Raw genomic sequence first — 15,710 nt, forward strand, 5'->3', positions numbered from 1 at the left:
TCCTTGTCACGACGGTGCTTTGAGCATCTTCTCCATGCAAGATTCTTACACGTAGTAACTCAAGGACAATTTCCCTTATTTCATGAGACACAAAGCCAGGGGCGTGTGGTGTGACTCAGCCACAGTGGCCCACCGCTTAGACTGCGGGGGAGGAAGCCAACGGAGGGAAAGAAAAAAACTCTCCTCTCCAGAGAAAGTGTAAATCGCGCAAGGAAGGACAGATGCTTAAGCCCTGGAATGCTTTCGGCTGCACGTAACAGAAACCCAACTCGGCTTTTGCTGAGAGGACTCTGGCCTGGGTGTGTCATTGCAGCTCAGAACAGGAATGCAGGGAGACACTTGGGAGCAAACCAGCGCGGTTCGGGTCTCTCATCCCTGGCTCTGTTCCTGTGCCCAACCTGTTCTCTTCCCCGGCACCTGTGTGTCCTCCAACCAGGTGGCAGAAAGCATGGCACCCCACCACCGCCACCATCGCTCACAGCACCTGGTCTTGCACGTTACCAACCAACAACCCAAATTCCACATTCCATGGAAAGGCTCTGATTGGCCTCACCTGGCCTGGTGCCCTTCTGTGTGGGCCCATCCTGGGTCAGGTGTCCAGCTGTGGTCGAGGACGAGGGTTGTCTGGTCTTGAAGCCCTGAGAATTGATATTGAGCAGAAGCCATTCTAGACATTCTTGCAGTGTGTCCTATAACTTGCCATGGAACTTCTGAATTGGAAGGTTTTGGTGCAAACATAAATTTTCAATTCGTTTGGGTAAAAACCTAGAGGTGAGATTGCTGGGTTGTATGTTAAGTGTATGCTTAACTTTGTAAGAATCTACCAAAGCTCACTAAAGAAGAAATAGATAATGTGAGTAGTGCTATATCTTTTAAAGAAATTGAATTTGTAATTAAAACCTTTCAACAAAGAAAGCTTCATGCCTAGCTGGTTCCATTGGTGAATTCTCCCAAACAACTAAGGAAGAAATCACACCAATTCGACACAATCTTTTCAGAAAAATAAAACAGGAGTGAACACTTTCCTCCTCATTTTATGAGGCCAGAATTACCCTGAGACCAAAACCAGACAAAGAAGACTTTGTAAGAAAAGAAAGTTACAGACCAATATGCCACGTGAACATAGATACAAAATTCCTAAGCAAAATAATAGAAAATTTAGGGCTGAGCATGGTGGCTCACACCTGTAATCCCAGCACTCTGGGAGGCCAGGGGAGGAGGACTACTTGAGCTCAGGAGTTCGAGACCAGCCTGAGCAAGAGTGAGACTCCATCTCTAGAAAAAATATAAAAATTAGCTAGGTGTCATGGTGCGCGCCTGGAGTCCCAGCTACTCGGGAGGCTGAGGCAGGAGGATCGCTTGAGCCCAGAAGCTGAGGCTGCTGTGAGCTGTGATGGCATCACTGCACTCTAGCCCCGGCAACAAAGTGAGACCCTGTCTCGAAAAATAAAAAAGCAGGCAGGCTTCTGCTGGAGCATCACCTGGCTCCAGAATGCTCCTCTCTTGGTTCAAAGGGCAGGGACAGAGCATCTCAGGGCACAGTCAGTAAGGAGCCCAAACATGAAGTCTGAAGCCATCCACGCTCACTCCTGCGCCCTCCCTTTATTCCCCATCTTAATGCCCCACCGGCCTCAGTTTGCCCATCCTACACCGTCTAAATTCGTGTCTCCAGCCCCCAGAGCACACAGTAAATTGTCTTACACCTAATAGACACTTCATGTTTGCTGAATTTAAATTTTGATGAGTTTTTTGGATTAAAGTATAATCTAATTAACTCGAAGAAAGAACATGTGGCGTGAAACGATGTTTTTGTTTTCACATTAGTTAACCTATTAAATTAAATAAGAGAATCTCATGAATATCATCTGTACAAACACATTCACCATTGCATTTTGATTTATGTAAATCACGCTGGCTGGACAGAGGTGGGGTGAGGGAAATCGATGAACGATTTTTCCCTCTCTCAGCTGAGAACCCGGCTCCATGAAGACCACACTGTCAGCCTTCCCTGGCAACGAGGAGGCTCTTTCCAGAGGCTGTAGGAGGGTTGTTCCCTGAGGCTGAGGTCACCTCTCCAGATGGTCATTAAATGTGAAACCCTCCCCTAGAAGCAGCTAATGGGGTGTACGTATCTCTGCCCTCCTGGCCCGGATGAAAGCTGCCTCAATCTGAAATTCCTCAGGCCGGAAATGCACAGGACATGGAAACAGAGGGTATGGAGAGCCCGAGAGCCCTGAACATGGAGGCCCGCCCTGCTGTGAGGGCACAGACCATGGGCAAGAAAGAGTTAAATCCACATGCAGCTGGGGGACAGGAGGGCGTGAGGAGGTTAATACTTTCATTGAGATTAATTTTCATCCCACGAAATGCATAGATTTTTTTTTCTTTTTTTTTTGAGACAGAGTCTCGCTCTGTTGCCTGAGCTACAGTGCCGTGGTGTCGGCCTAGCTCACAGCAACCTCCAACTCCTGGACTCAAGCGATCCTCCTGCCTCAGCCTCCCAGAGTGCTAGGATTACAGGCGTGAGCCACCGCGCCCAGCCATGCATAGATCTCACTGCATACAATTTAATGAGTTTGGTAAATACACAGCCATACCCCTACCAAGATAAAGAGCATTTCCATCACCCCCAAAAGTTCTTTTGTGCCCCCTTTCAAGAAGCCAATCTCTCTGCCACATGGGGAACCACTGATCTGCTGTCACTATAAATTAAGTTTCTATAAATGGAATCGTGAATCGTGCAGGGTTTCATTCACACGATGTGAGATTTCATCCATGTTGGCCTATCAGTATTTCGGTCCTTTTTGCTGCCGTATAGTGGTCCACTACCTGGATGTACCACAGTTTATTCATCTCCGTGGATACCTGGGCTGTTCCTAGTTTTTGCTGTTGTATTTAGAGCATCTGTGAAGGCTTCTTATGGAAATTGTTTTCATTTCTTTGGGTAAATACTGAAAAATGTGACTATTGATAACCTGGCTTTTCAAATTCTGAAAAAATGAAGTATTTCCACTGCTCTGCTAAACCCGCGGGATCCTTCCTCAACTGGAAATTATTTTGTCACTTATATGTATAGCAGATATATTTTTCTGGTTTGTAACTTGTCTTTTTTTCCCTTTACGATCAAAGTTATTATTCAATATCCCAATTTGCACAACCCAGAATCTGCCAAAAAATCAAACAAACTACTGGCAGTGATGAGAGTCAGGCAAGAAGGATGCTTTAAAGAGCCACAATTTTTGAAACATCAAAGGCATTCCTACACGCGACAATGTACACTTACAGAAATAACAGGAAAATGATCCCATTTGCCATACCTACAAACAAATCCAGCAGGAGATATATAAGACCTAGATTAAGAATACTGTAAACTTGATCAAAGGACTTAAAAGATGAACCAATGAAAAGATAAAAGACACTGGAACGAAGTTAAAACGCAGATGACAGACTGAGAGATAAGACTGATCACATCTATAAAAGGCAAAGGACTCGTTTAATAAAATTGTACCTACAGATCAGTAAGGAAAACAACGCAGGCCCAGCTCCCTCATGCCTGTAATCCGAGCACTGTGGAGGCTGAGGTGGGAGGATTCAACTTATGACTATTATGATGGTTCAATTTAGGATTATTCAACTTTACAACGGTGCAGAAGCAATGCACAGTCAGTAGAAATTGTACTTTGCTCACACAACCATTCTGGGTTTTTTTTTTTGGTCCCCCCAGGAGGGTGCATCATTCCCGGGGGTACTGCAAATCCAGGTTGATATGCGGAGAGGATGGAGCAAGACCCTGTTCCGTCTCCCCGCTCCAAATATCCATTTAATATTGTCCTCGGGTAGAGGACACAGCAGATATTGCACTGCTGAGAACAGATACCACACTCAGCCAAAAGGCTGAGAAGCAGTTCAGCCATTCTGTTTTTCCTGTTTGCTTTAGTATTCAATAAACTACATAAGATATTTAACATTTCATCATAAAACAGGCCCGTGATTCAACATGCTTTTCTTCAGGTGACCCTCCCTGAGACCCAGACACACACCCCCAGCCAACATCTCTCCTTTACCACCTAACAGGCAAATGCTCAAAAATGACCCTAAATACCTCAGGCTAGGAGTAAATATGAATCACAAATAAACCAGCCCCCGCAACAACTTGAGGCCAGTTCCCCAATAAATTCATCCCTGGATTCAGTTAAATGCTCCTATTAGAACTGCAAAGCCTCAGGTAACCCTACAAGTTTTCCTTGGCAATGTCAATAGAAAACAACCAAGCTGCAAAGGGCAAGAATGGACCAGAAAACATGAGAAAAAATAAACAATAAACTAGACCCGTAGGAAATGCAGAGAGAGGAACTGCTTCTGGGGCTGGTGAATCTGACTGTTGGGAGCACACCCTCATGCCATGACGGCAAATTCTGCACCTTGTTGGGGCTGTCCTTCTGGGTTAGACACATGGGAACCCCTGGGGAATTATTTTTAAAATTCCAATGCTTCCCCCCACCCCACCCTGCAAAGACGCAGTTGCAATTTGTCTGAAGCAGGCCCCCACGTGCAAATGTGTTCTCAAGCCCTGGAGATTTGCAACCACAGCCCAGGCCTGAGTGTTCCACCCCTCCCCTGCCCCCCTGAACTGGGCAGAGTCCCACTTGCTCTTCCCCCCACCTGGAGTTCTCGTGCTGTCGTCGGCCTGACCGTCACAGCGGCTGGGCTCAGTCCTGCACTCTTCCCCTCTGGGCCTCACAAGACCTGTGTCTGGTGTGCACCTGGGAAGAGAAGCCTGTAGTTGGTGGTAGAGGAGGTGGACTTTGGCCACCTGCCTGAGCCTTGAGCCAAGGCTTAAGTCTGCCTGCAACGCTGGACAAAAGCTTCGAAAACGATCAACACCCAGGTTGGACAGAAGGGTAGCTCTGCTTTCTTTAGCAGGACACGGCAACCGCTGCAGCAGGGGTGCGCCAGCCCCAAAGCCAGCGCAAACCGGTTACTGCCCAAAGGAAGCCCAAAGTTGACGGCTCAGAGACCTCTGGCCTCATTTTAGTGCCAACAATCATGCCCCAGGGGGGGATTCAACACGCTAACGAAACATGCCATGTATGAAGAAGCATATCTGCCAGATGGGCAGATGCCAACAAAACCTGGCCTCTACCGGTGCCAGCATCAAACTTTCTCTCATTGCCCTTTAAAGGTTCCCCAGCCCTTTGTTGGGAAAAAAAGCCTGTCTGGTTGCCCCTCAACCTGCGGCGCTGTCTCCCTTTGTTCCAGCAAACCGACACCCTCCCCACCCCTTAAAGCCTGGCCTGGAGAAGTTCCTCTTTGGGTCACCTGCCAATGTCTACTGACGGGACCAAGAACCGTGAGGTCAGTAACATAATGATCGTTAGTGTGCAGTGAACAGGAGCCAGACTGAGCCTGCAGACACAAGGCTACAAGCTGCATGTCCTTGTTCAGGGGAGGCCAGCAAGGATTTCCTCCTGAATGCTCTGTGGGGACAGTCCTCGCAGACGCCAGGACAGGCCTTTCGCCTTCCCAGGGGTCTAGGCCCATGCAGGATAGTAACAGCCATCGTTGGGACAGGGGTGTTGCATGACTCAGCCACCCCTTTTGCAAAAGAGGTTAGGAGGACGGTCCTGAGATTTTTATTTTCCTTTACGAGGGAGAAGGGGAAATCAGCTGAGCTGAGCCTGGCGACCGCGGGGGCTCGGCAACCTCGTGGGGCCACCAGGGTGGCCTCCTTGCCAGCAAAGCGGGCCGTGTCGCCCGGTTGCCCAGGCCTCCGGTCTGCGACACTCACCATTGCCCCGCCCACCCGCTAGGGGCCGAAGCCACGCCCAGCAGGGGCCTGGCTAAAACGACCTCTCGGGCTCCCTCTCACACCCCCAAAAGGGGAGGGAGCTGGGTAGGGACGCAAAAAAGAAGACAGGGGCAAAATGGAAAGAGCTTGGACGCTCGGTTGAGGCACCGCTGGGATTCGAACCCAGGATCTCCTGTTTACTAGACAGGCGCTTTAACCAACTAAGCCACGGCGCCTCCCGCACACGCAGAGCGCGAATCTCCTCCCATCACCGTTGGCGCATCGGCCGTGCGCATGCGCACACGCTCCGCTTGCCGCGGGCGCACCCGTGGCGCGCGGCCGGGGCTGCGGGTGCGGGGCGGGGGCTGGAGCTCCGGCGGCGCGTGGCGCGCAGGGCCCAGGAAGGCCGGGCCCCGGGCCGGAGGGTGGTGTCTTCGAAGGGGATCCGGGACACCCGCACTCTGGGGAACGTGCGCGCAGCGTCCCGGCCCTCTGCCCGCCGGAAGTGGGAGGGTCTCCCGGCCTCCGCGTGTCGGTCGGGGCGTCCGCGGGTCCGGCGTGACAGTCCGGGGACAGTCCCCCAGGAGCGGGGCCAGGCCCTCCCGGCCCGGGCTCTCACCTTCCTGCCTGGGTCTCCTCCCTCAAGCACGCCACCCCCCCACCCCGTGTTCCTGCGCTGCCAACCTGCCCATCCGGCGCGCTCCCAGTGAGAGTCCCCGCCCCCCCCCGTAGACATTTAAGTCTGCAAAAGTGCGTGCACAGAAGGGTTCGCCCCGGCATCACCTGTAACGCCACCGCAAGTGCCCATCAGGGGGGCAGTGGACGTCTGCCATCTAGGAGACCCCAGCCCTGGGGTGGACACAGCTAGGCCTGCCCCTTTGTGGGACGGAGGGAGGCCACGAGCAACAGGGCGCCTCTGCAAGAGGACCCCAGTTGACGGGACGGCGTCAGTGGAGCTTTGGCACGTTCATGCATCACTCGCATAGACAAACGGATAAATACTGAACGGCCAGCTTGAGTGTGAGCAGTCACCTGGGCTGTGACCAAGGAGGACGGTGCCAAATGTGGCACCTGCCCCACGGTGCTTATGTGCAGTCACTGGATGCCAGACGTCGACACTGTAAATCAGCCCTGCGGATAAGTTTGCAAAATGGACCGAGGGGAGTATTAATGACGTTTGATGAAAAGCATGTGAGCCACACGTACCAAATGGAAAACGGGCCCTTCGCTGTTGACTGAAAACTTTCTGAGTGGATTTATGCTGCGCGACGTGCTGTGGCAGCAGGAAGAGGGCTGCACGTGGGCGTGGGCAATCTGGAAACGGAGAAGTCTAGGGTAGAGAGGAGGCACACAGGACGGAAACCGAGAAGCAGCAGTACTGCTTCTAGAATGCACACGGACACTTGCTTTCCAAAGGAATCTAGCTTTATTTTTCGTGAAAGCTAAGGATAAGTTGTTAGCTCCGCAAGGGTGCTGCTGAGCTGCGGCGGTGGCCAGGTGGCAAGAGCCCAGCCCAGGCTTGGCCCTGCTGGTCTGACAGGCTCACTCAGCTGGGAGGGGCCCAAGCGAAGAACCCCTGAAGAACCACAAAACCTACATGACAGGTAGCCGGTGCTCAAGTCACCCAAAAGGCCCTGTGGCCATCAGTCATCCTTGCTCCCCGAGCATGGCGGCGTTGGTGACGAGTTCTCCTTTTCTGATGACGATGACGACGAACACTCTTCTGACAAGTCCTTTGCATCTCTGCGGCAGAACACACATTTGCTGAATATTTCAGAAGAGGTGTCACTCTCAAAGATGGAGAAAGGCCTGTCACATCCTTCACACTGACACGAAATATTTGAAAAGAGCAGAAAGGAGATGCTGGTCAGAGGGGATCGAGCAGAAAGTGAGAATTCTCCCCATGACCCACCTACCCAGGCTGGGCCACGTAAGAGCTCCCCTCTCTGCACCTTCGAAGCCCGCAAAGATGGCAGTTGCAAAATTGCAGGCCACAGAGAGAGAATGAGCCAGCCGCAAGAGCCATGAGGGCCAGCTGGCCACAAGGACAAGGCCCATGCGGGCCCCGCCCCTCAGCTCCCCGCCCTGCAGTGCTGCTCTCAAATTGGCCGTTCCCAGGAGCAGCGGTCCCCAGCCGGGCCTTCCGAGAGGAGACAAGTCTCGTGACTCCAGGATTCCGAGGGAAGGGGACTCAGGCGGACCCGGCGTACGCTCCTCAGCCTCTGAGCAGCAGCCAGGCGTGTGCACGGTGAGGCCCCAGCAGGGATAGCCTCTGCGGCCTGTGCGGGTTGGGCCAGGTGAGGCAGAAGACCTGCCACCAAGTTCTTGCACTAGAGAAACATGGGTGCCTGAGCCTCTTGCAAGGGAAACAGGGCACCGGGAGCCTGCCCGGGGGTCCACAGCTGGAGGCTCAGTGTCCAGCTGTGCACCTGGCCCTTCCTCCCTGGACAGTGCTCCCTCAGGCCCCATGTCCTCCACTCTCCTCACTCCTCAGACGCACCAGGCTTGCTCCTGCCTCAGGGCCTCCGTACTGGCTGTTCCCTTTGCTGGGAAGTTCTTCCCCTAAAAGTCTATGGCTCACCCCCTCCAAGTCGGCACCAATGTCACCTTCTCCAGGAGACCGACCCTGACCATCCTTTAAAACACTGGACCCCCCAGTGCTGCCATTCCCCTTTCCTGGGTACTTTTCTCCAAATTACTCATCACCGTGTGACTCGATACACATTTTTCTGTGTCTTTATTTTTTGTCTCGTCTTTTTAGAACTCTAGCTCCCTCGGGGCAAACACTTCGGTCTGTTCTCAGCTGTATTATCCCTAGTTGCCCAGTAAATGTTTGTTCAAAGAATATATTAATTTGTAGAGGGATCTAATAAGACTTCATTGCGCTCAATTTTACCCAATACCAACCTGTTTCACCTTTAAGCCCATGGCCTTTCTGCACTCCATCACCAAAGGAATTTGGTCCATTTCTTCAATATTCCATAGTCTCATGGTCTTATCCTGGAACAAGGTAAACAGCAAACCAGCAGTCACAAAACAGGCTGTGGTACGTCCATTCAATGGACTACCATTCAATGATAAAAAGGAATAAGCCGTCAAGCCACGCAAAGGCATGGAGGAAACTTAAATGCATACTATTAAGCAAGAGAAGCCAATCTGAAAAGGTTACAGACTATAATCCCAACCATACGACAGTCTAGAAAAGGCAAACTGTAAAGACAGTAGAGAGATCAGTGGTTGCCAGGGCTTCTAGGGATGAGTAAGCGGAACACAGGATTTTTAGGGTGGCAAAACTCTTCTGCATGCTACTGTAGTGGCGCATGTGTGACATGCATTTGGCAAAGCCCATAGAACGGTGCAACACGAAGAGTGAAACCATGTCAGCTCTGGACTTCAGTTAATAATAATTCCAGAAAGGAATGCATCTTGCTGACACCTTGATTTTAGCCTAGTAGGACCTTGTTGGACTTCCTTCCAGGGGCCGGGGAGAGAAGAGGCATGCTCTGATGCAGGCTCTAATTTTTACAAAGGGAGTAAAGCAGCAATAGGCATGGAAATATGTGCAGTTTCATTGTTTTGCATGTGGATACCCAGTTTTCTCAATATCCTTGGTTGCAAAGACTCTCCTTTCCCTATTAAATGGTCTTGGAACCCTTACTGAAAACCAATTGACCACGTAAGTGAGGTCAATTTCTGGGATTTCTAGTCTATTCCATTGGTCTATATGTCTGTCCTTATGCTGGTACCATACTGTTCAATTACTGTAGACTTGTAGTAAGTTTCAAAGTCAGGAAGTGTGAGTCCTCTAACTTTTTCTCTTTCTCCTTCTTCTTCTTCAAGATTGTTTTAGCTATTCAGTGCCCCTTGTGATTCCATATGAAAAGGTTATTGGAATTTTGATGGCGATTGTGTTCAATCTGTAGATTACTTTGGGTAGTATCGACATCTGAAAGATGTTAAGTCTTCCTATCCATGAACATAGGATGTCTTTCCATTTATTTAGATCTGCTTTAATTTCTTTCAACAATGTTTTATAGTTTTCAGTGTACAAGTCTTTCACCACCTCGGCTAGATTTATTCCTAAGTATTCCTTTAACTGTAAATGGAATTGCTTATTTTTTTTCAGATAGTTCATAGATGGTGTATAGAAACATGGTTGATTTTTGTGTGTTGATTTTGTACCCTGAAACTTTGTCAAAATCATTTATTAGCTTAGTAGCTTTCTTGTGGCTTCTTTGGGATTTTCTGTATATGTGGTCATGCTATCTGTGAACAGAAATAGTTTTATCTCTTCCTTTCCAATTTGGATGCCCGTTATTTCTTTTTCTTGTCTGATAGCTCTGGCTAGAACCTCCAGTACAATATTGAATAGCAGCAGTGAAAGGCATCCCTGTCTTGATCTTGATTTTAGAAAGAAAACTTTTAGTATTTCACCATTGAGAATGATGTTAGCTGTGGGTTTTTCATGAATACCCTTCATCAAAGGGAAGAATTTTCCCTTTATTCCCAGTTTTCTGGGAGGTTTTTTTTATTATTATTATTATGAAAGGGTTTTGGAGTTTTCCAAATGCTTTTTCTGTGTCAATTGAGATGATCAAATGTAGGTTTCCCTGCTCCCCTTATTCTATTAATGTGATATATTGCATTGATTGATTTTATGTTGTACCACCCTGTATCCCTGGGATAAATCCCAGTTGATCATGGTAAATAATCCTTTTAATGAGCCTGAGGAAGAGCGAGACCCCGTCTCTACTGAAAAACAGAAAAATTAGCCAGGCGCGGTGGCGTGCATCTAGTCCCAGCTACTTGGGAGGCTGAGGCAGGAGGATCACTTGAGCCCAGGAATTTGAGGCCAGCCTGGGCAACATAGCAAAATCCCACCTCCACAAAAAATTTTTTAAAGAATTAGCTGGGCGTGGTGGCCCACGCCTGCAGTCCCAGCTACTCAGGAGGCTGAGGTGGGAGGATTGCTTGAGCCTGGGAGTTAGAGGTTGCAGTGAGCTGTGATTGCACCACTGCACTCCAGCCTGGGTGACAGAGCAATACCCTGTCTCTTAAAAAAAAAAAAAGCTTGGCCACCTTTACCTTTGAAGCAGATAGGATCCATTTCTTGTCTTTACTAACGGCAACATCCATCACCCAGTCTGTATGGCCCTAAAGAAAATAAAATCTTAATGAGGACTTAGAGAAAATGCCTTTATAAGAACAACAAAAACAAAACCAAAACATCAAAGTCAGAAACCCAATGCTGCTTACATTGAAGAACAACTAATTGTGTTTCCCTGGTTTCATCAACAACATTCAAGGCGGAATACAAAGTATAGAGATGTCATACATGTGCATACCATGGCACTGTATGTGTTTTTAAAAATAGTATGTGGTGTTTATTTATTTAATTTTTGCATTGTGGGGGGTGGGGAGGAGATCTTCCAGTGGGGACCAGAAAACCTGCTAGACAAATTCTACAAGAGCTGTAACGCTGCATTAGCACTGTGGTGTTTAGCAGGATGGAAAAAAAACAAAGATTATGTTCCCAGCTGGTCAGGTTTTTGTTTGCATTCTTCGTTCTAGGAAATACCACTCAGAGGTCCTTTTGGCTTCAAGCAACTGCAAAACCGATCCACTGTGGCTTAAGGACATGGGGAGCTGTTTTCCCCAGGTGAAAAGGAGCCCACAGGAGACAAATGCCATTGCTGTTGGACATTCAACGATGCTGGGTTCTGAGTCGGCATCTATACGTTTCTTTGGCCTTCGCCTTATGGGAAGAGGTGGAAGTCGAGTCAACAGGGTGTGGCAGGAGAAAAAGGAACAAGAAAGAAGATTGAACTACTGTGTTCAACAAAAGGACAGGAATTGGAGGATGGAAGAATGGAGAGAGGAGAAAAGGAGGAGAGAGAATAGAACAACCTATTAGAGGGACAAAGCGACTTCTAAGCACAGGGAGGTTTAACATTTGGTTTTAAACGTTTATTTGCTGCGATATAAACTCCCTGTGCCTCCCCAAACCCTAGGAAAGGAGGGCTGAGACAGACCAGCCCCTGGGGCCTGCACATGTGCTGCTCAAGGGGACATGGTCTACTTTGGGCCCCTGGGGACAGACAGACCAAGCGTCCTGGAGGCAAGCATTAGCAGCCAGAGGTGACTGTGAGATCGTGAAACCACGGAGTGCGCCGAAATCTCAGGGAACACGGCACCTGGAACAGGGGCACAGAATGAGCCAAGCCTGGTCCCCTAATCACAGTGCCACTTTGAGTTACGGCTCCTCTAACTTGCAGCCAGAAGGACTCAGTTTACACCCCGCCTTTGGGAGCCCCACAGTGTGCTCTGCCTGCTGCACTGCAGCATTCATCCCTCTGCCTGGTAATTTCTGCTACTCTGGGACACTTTCCGACCTCGGGGTTTTTGCATTTGCTGTTCCATCTGCCTGGAATGCCCTTCCCCAAGATCCTCGCTTATCCGGTCCTCCCTTGCCATCCGGTTCTCAGCTCAAACGCCTCCTTCTCCAAGATGCTCTCCCTGCCCAGGCACCGTGGATTGGTCCCCGGGTCTGTTTCTATCACATCGCCCGGTTGTGTTTCTCCACTTCACTCCTCACCGTGGGCGACTTGCTTGCGGGTTTCTGGTCCGTCCTTCCCCACAGAGGCGTCAGCTCCATTAGGGGACATGTGGGTCTGTCTCACCCACTGCTGTATCCCCAACACCCAGCACGCAGCACCCAGCACGGAAGGACTAAGGAATGAAGCCCGGTTCCTCTGTGTGGCGCTGGCACGTGTACCTTCAAGGAGAGCTTCCGGTAGCCTTCTGCTACATCCCAAACAGCCACGGTCTTGTCAAACCCTCCGGAAATGAGGAAAGAGCCTGCAATACACAATAGAAGAGTCGGGCTTGGGGGTCATCTTCCCCAGCCAAGTGCTTCCTCTGCTGGTGAGTCTAGAGCAGGCTGAGGGTGACTTGGGGGACACCACCACAGCTCACTCTGATGACACTGAAACCCCTTTCTGGTGTGGCTCGATGACCCCCAGCCACTCACGGCCAATTCTCATTATTCACGGCAGTTGCATTCTATCAAGCTATAGCAAACACCGAATTAGCAAATACCGAATTAGCGAACACCGAATTAGCAAACACCGAATCAGCAAACACCGAATCGTTGCTCCTAGAGGAAATACAGGGTTAGGTTCCCACGAGCCTCTAGTCACAACATTTTCGTCAATCAATCAGTACGTAACCTTGTTTTATGTGCGTTTCTGTTTAAAGACACTTTATTTACTATATACTGTTGATTCATTTCCATTGAACTCACAGCCCACAGCACCGTAACTCATGCCAGAATGGAGCTTATCGAACGTGTGTTTTCCCCGTAAGTCACATCCCAGCCTTCTTGCGCTTAGGAGCACAGACAGCAACTCCAGCACTGAGGTCGGAAGGCCGCTTTAAACAGCAAAAGCACCAACAAGAAGCACAAAACTATGAAAAAGATGGCACCAAACAGACCACAAGGAAGACCCCTCACTGCGTGAGAGCCGAAACAAGACGGCAGAGCACCGCTTCCTTCAGGCGCACCTGGGAGCGTGTGCCTAGGGCCACTCGGATTCTCTGCTGCCCTGCACGTATCCGTCAGTAACCTGGCAATGCCACAGGTATTGATTTTAGGGTTAAAAATAGATTTTTAGCAAGTAGGTGAATTGGCAAATACAGAATCCATAATAATAACGATTGACCGTATGTGATTCTGAACCCAGTAAAGCCAAGGACAGAAGCTAGGGGGCGCCTCACGGTGGGAGTCTGGCTTGGGCAAGGGCTGCTGAAGGGGGAAAGTGGTTCAGACACGCCCCAGCGGTTCTCAAGCCAGGCCCTGACGGCATGTGCACCAGCTGGGCCCACCAGACACACAGGGCAGGCCCCACCTCTCACCAGGATGGGGAGTACACGCTTGGCTCCTAGATGTCTAGAGCAGCCACCCCCCACTGGGGCTCGTCTATGGCAGCTCCCTGCCATTGCCCCTGTTCAAATCCACGCCCCTTCATCGGGAAACAGCTCTCCCAACGTCTTGCAGGGAAGCTGCCCTTGCCTACTCCCAATCCCTCTGGTTCAGAGGGCACTGACCCCAAACTCCAGCCCTGGGGGTGGGCAAGTCACCCAAACCTAGCCAATCAGAGCCTTTCATCCTGCTAAGTGATTGGCTCAGAGGTGGGCCTGTGTTTCAAGCTGAGCCAATGGGAGTCTTCCCTGGAACTTATGCTGGCACCATCAGACAGAGGGTCTCTCTTTCCCAGGACTGCCAGCAGCCCGAACCAGGTTGGCCTGGACCACCAGAGGCCATCTGTGCCTCCTTGAGGAGAGAGGCCAATATAAGAAGGAGAATGAGCCCAGGTGCAGTGGCTCAGGCCTGTAATCCTAGCGCTCTGGGAGGCTGAGGCAGGAGGATCGCTTGAGCTCAGGAGCTTGAGACCAGCCTGAGCAAGAGTGAGATTGCGTCTCTATTAAAAAACAGAAAAATTAGCCAGGTGTGGTGGTACATGCCTGTAGTCCCAGCTACTGGGAGGCTGAGGCAAGAGGATCGCTTGAGCCCAGGAGTTTGAGGTTGCTGTGAGCTAGGCTGACGCCACTGCACTCTACCTGGGGCAACAGAGTGAGATTCTGTCTCAAAAAAAAAAAAGGAAAAAGAAAAAAGAAAAGAAAAGAAAGAAAGAAAAAAGAAGGAGGCTGATTCGAGAGACCGAGTGGAAGAGCTGGGTCCCTGAGAGTGTTGTTTGGGTCTCTGGACCCAGCCATGCCTGAAGTCACACCTGCTCCTGGACTTTTGCATTACGGAAGTTAATAAATTTCTTTTGTTGCTTAAGCCATGTTGAGCCGGGTTTCTGCCAGTTGTAAACTTGTGCCTATGAATTTCCCCTTGGTTTTTCTGCTCTTGTGGGACAAAATCCACCCTCACCTTTGGCCCCATTGGAAACCGCCTCTCTGTACTTAGGGAAGGTCATACGAGTAGAGCACGGAGATCTCCACCCGGCGCTGCCGTGGGAGCAGAGTCTGCGTCTGGGCTGATTACTCACTGTCTCTGGCAAAGCAGCAGGAGCTGACCGAACCCTCGTGGCCCTGCATCAGAGTCACGCAGGCTCCGTGGTGTCGAAACTCCCCTGTGTGGACATTCCATATCTTTAAGGTTTTATCCCAGGAGCTTGTACACAGGAAGTGGCCGCTGAAGGTGAAACAGCAGTTGGAGATCGCGCTGGAATGCGCCCTGGAACACAGACGCGAGAGGTGCTCACGTCAGAGCTTCACTCCGGGAGGACCCCAAGTCATGCCTCAAAGGGAGGGGACATCCTGCCCTGGGAGCTACTGCACACCAGGCCTGCGATCCCCATCTACCACGGTCCAGATACGAACTGTTCAGTCCGTGCTGTGCTGTTCCAGGGTTTCTGGACCACACCGGCCTCGGCGTTGTGTGCCGGAGCGTCTTTGCAGTAGGATGACACATCCTACCTGTCGTAGGACACTTGGCAGCATCCCTGGCCTCGACTCACTAGATGCCCGTAGCACCCCTACACCCAGCTGTGACAACCAAAAATGGTTCCAGACATTGCCAAATGTCCACCGGGAGACAAAAGAGCCCCCGGGGACAATATTCCGCAGTATTCAGAGCTGCTAGTGGCTGTCGGTGGCAGTTAACGGACTAACAGCCTCTCTGGCCTGCTGCTGGGTCACGCTACACAGAGGCTCCCTCCTGCTGCCCCCTCTTCACCCCACCATGCCGGGCTCTCCCCGTCCTACCCCCTCTCTCTCCCCTGCTTCTCTACCCCAGCCACCGCTCCCCATCTGTCTTCAGTGCCATTAAAACATCTTTTAGGCCGGGCGCGGTGGCTCACGCCTGTAATCCTAGCTCTCTGGAAGGCCGAGGCGGGCGGATTGCTTGAGCTCAGGA

The 15,710-nt window shown here is 50.5% G+C and overlaps 1 protein-coding gene and 1 non-coding gene across 2 annotated transcripts in view; both read right to left on the reverse strand.

The window, feature by feature from the left end:
- Window positions 1–5,950: 5,950 nt before the first annotated feature.
- TRNAT-AGU lies at window positions 5,951–6,024 on the reverse strand. Its single transcript has one exon. It is a non-coding gene; the product is annotated as a tRNA-Thr (tRNA).
- A 1,407-nt stretch (window positions 6,025–7,431) lies between these two features.
- The window catches only part of WDR88 (WD repeat domain 88), a 27,637-nt gene continuing 19,358 nt past the window's right edge, over window positions 7,432–15,710 (reverse strand). The window contains exons 5-9 of the mRNA XM_012647013.1: window positions 14,842–15,029; window positions 12,564–12,646; window positions 10,874–10,942; window positions 8,696–8,788; window positions 7,432–7,614 (exon numbers count right to left, since the gene is read on the reverse strand). Coding sequence (XP_012502467.1) covers window positions 7,432–7,614; window positions 8,696–8,788; window positions 10,874–10,942; window positions 12,564–12,646; window positions 14,842–15,029 — 616 coding nt within the window. The remainder of the gene's footprint in view (window positions 7,615–8,695; window positions 8,789–10,873; window positions 10,943–12,563; window positions 12,647–14,841; window positions 15,030–15,710) is intronic.

The sequence above is a fragment of the Propithecus coquereli genome, unplaced genomic scaffold (genome assembly GCF_000956105.1).
Source record: "Propithecus coquereli isolate 6110/MARCELLA unplaced genomic scaffold, Pcoq_1.0 Scaffold254, whole genome shotgun sequence".
NCBI classification, from domain to species: Eukaryota; Metazoa; Chordata; class Mammalia; order Primates; family Indriidae; genus Propithecus; species Propithecus coquereli.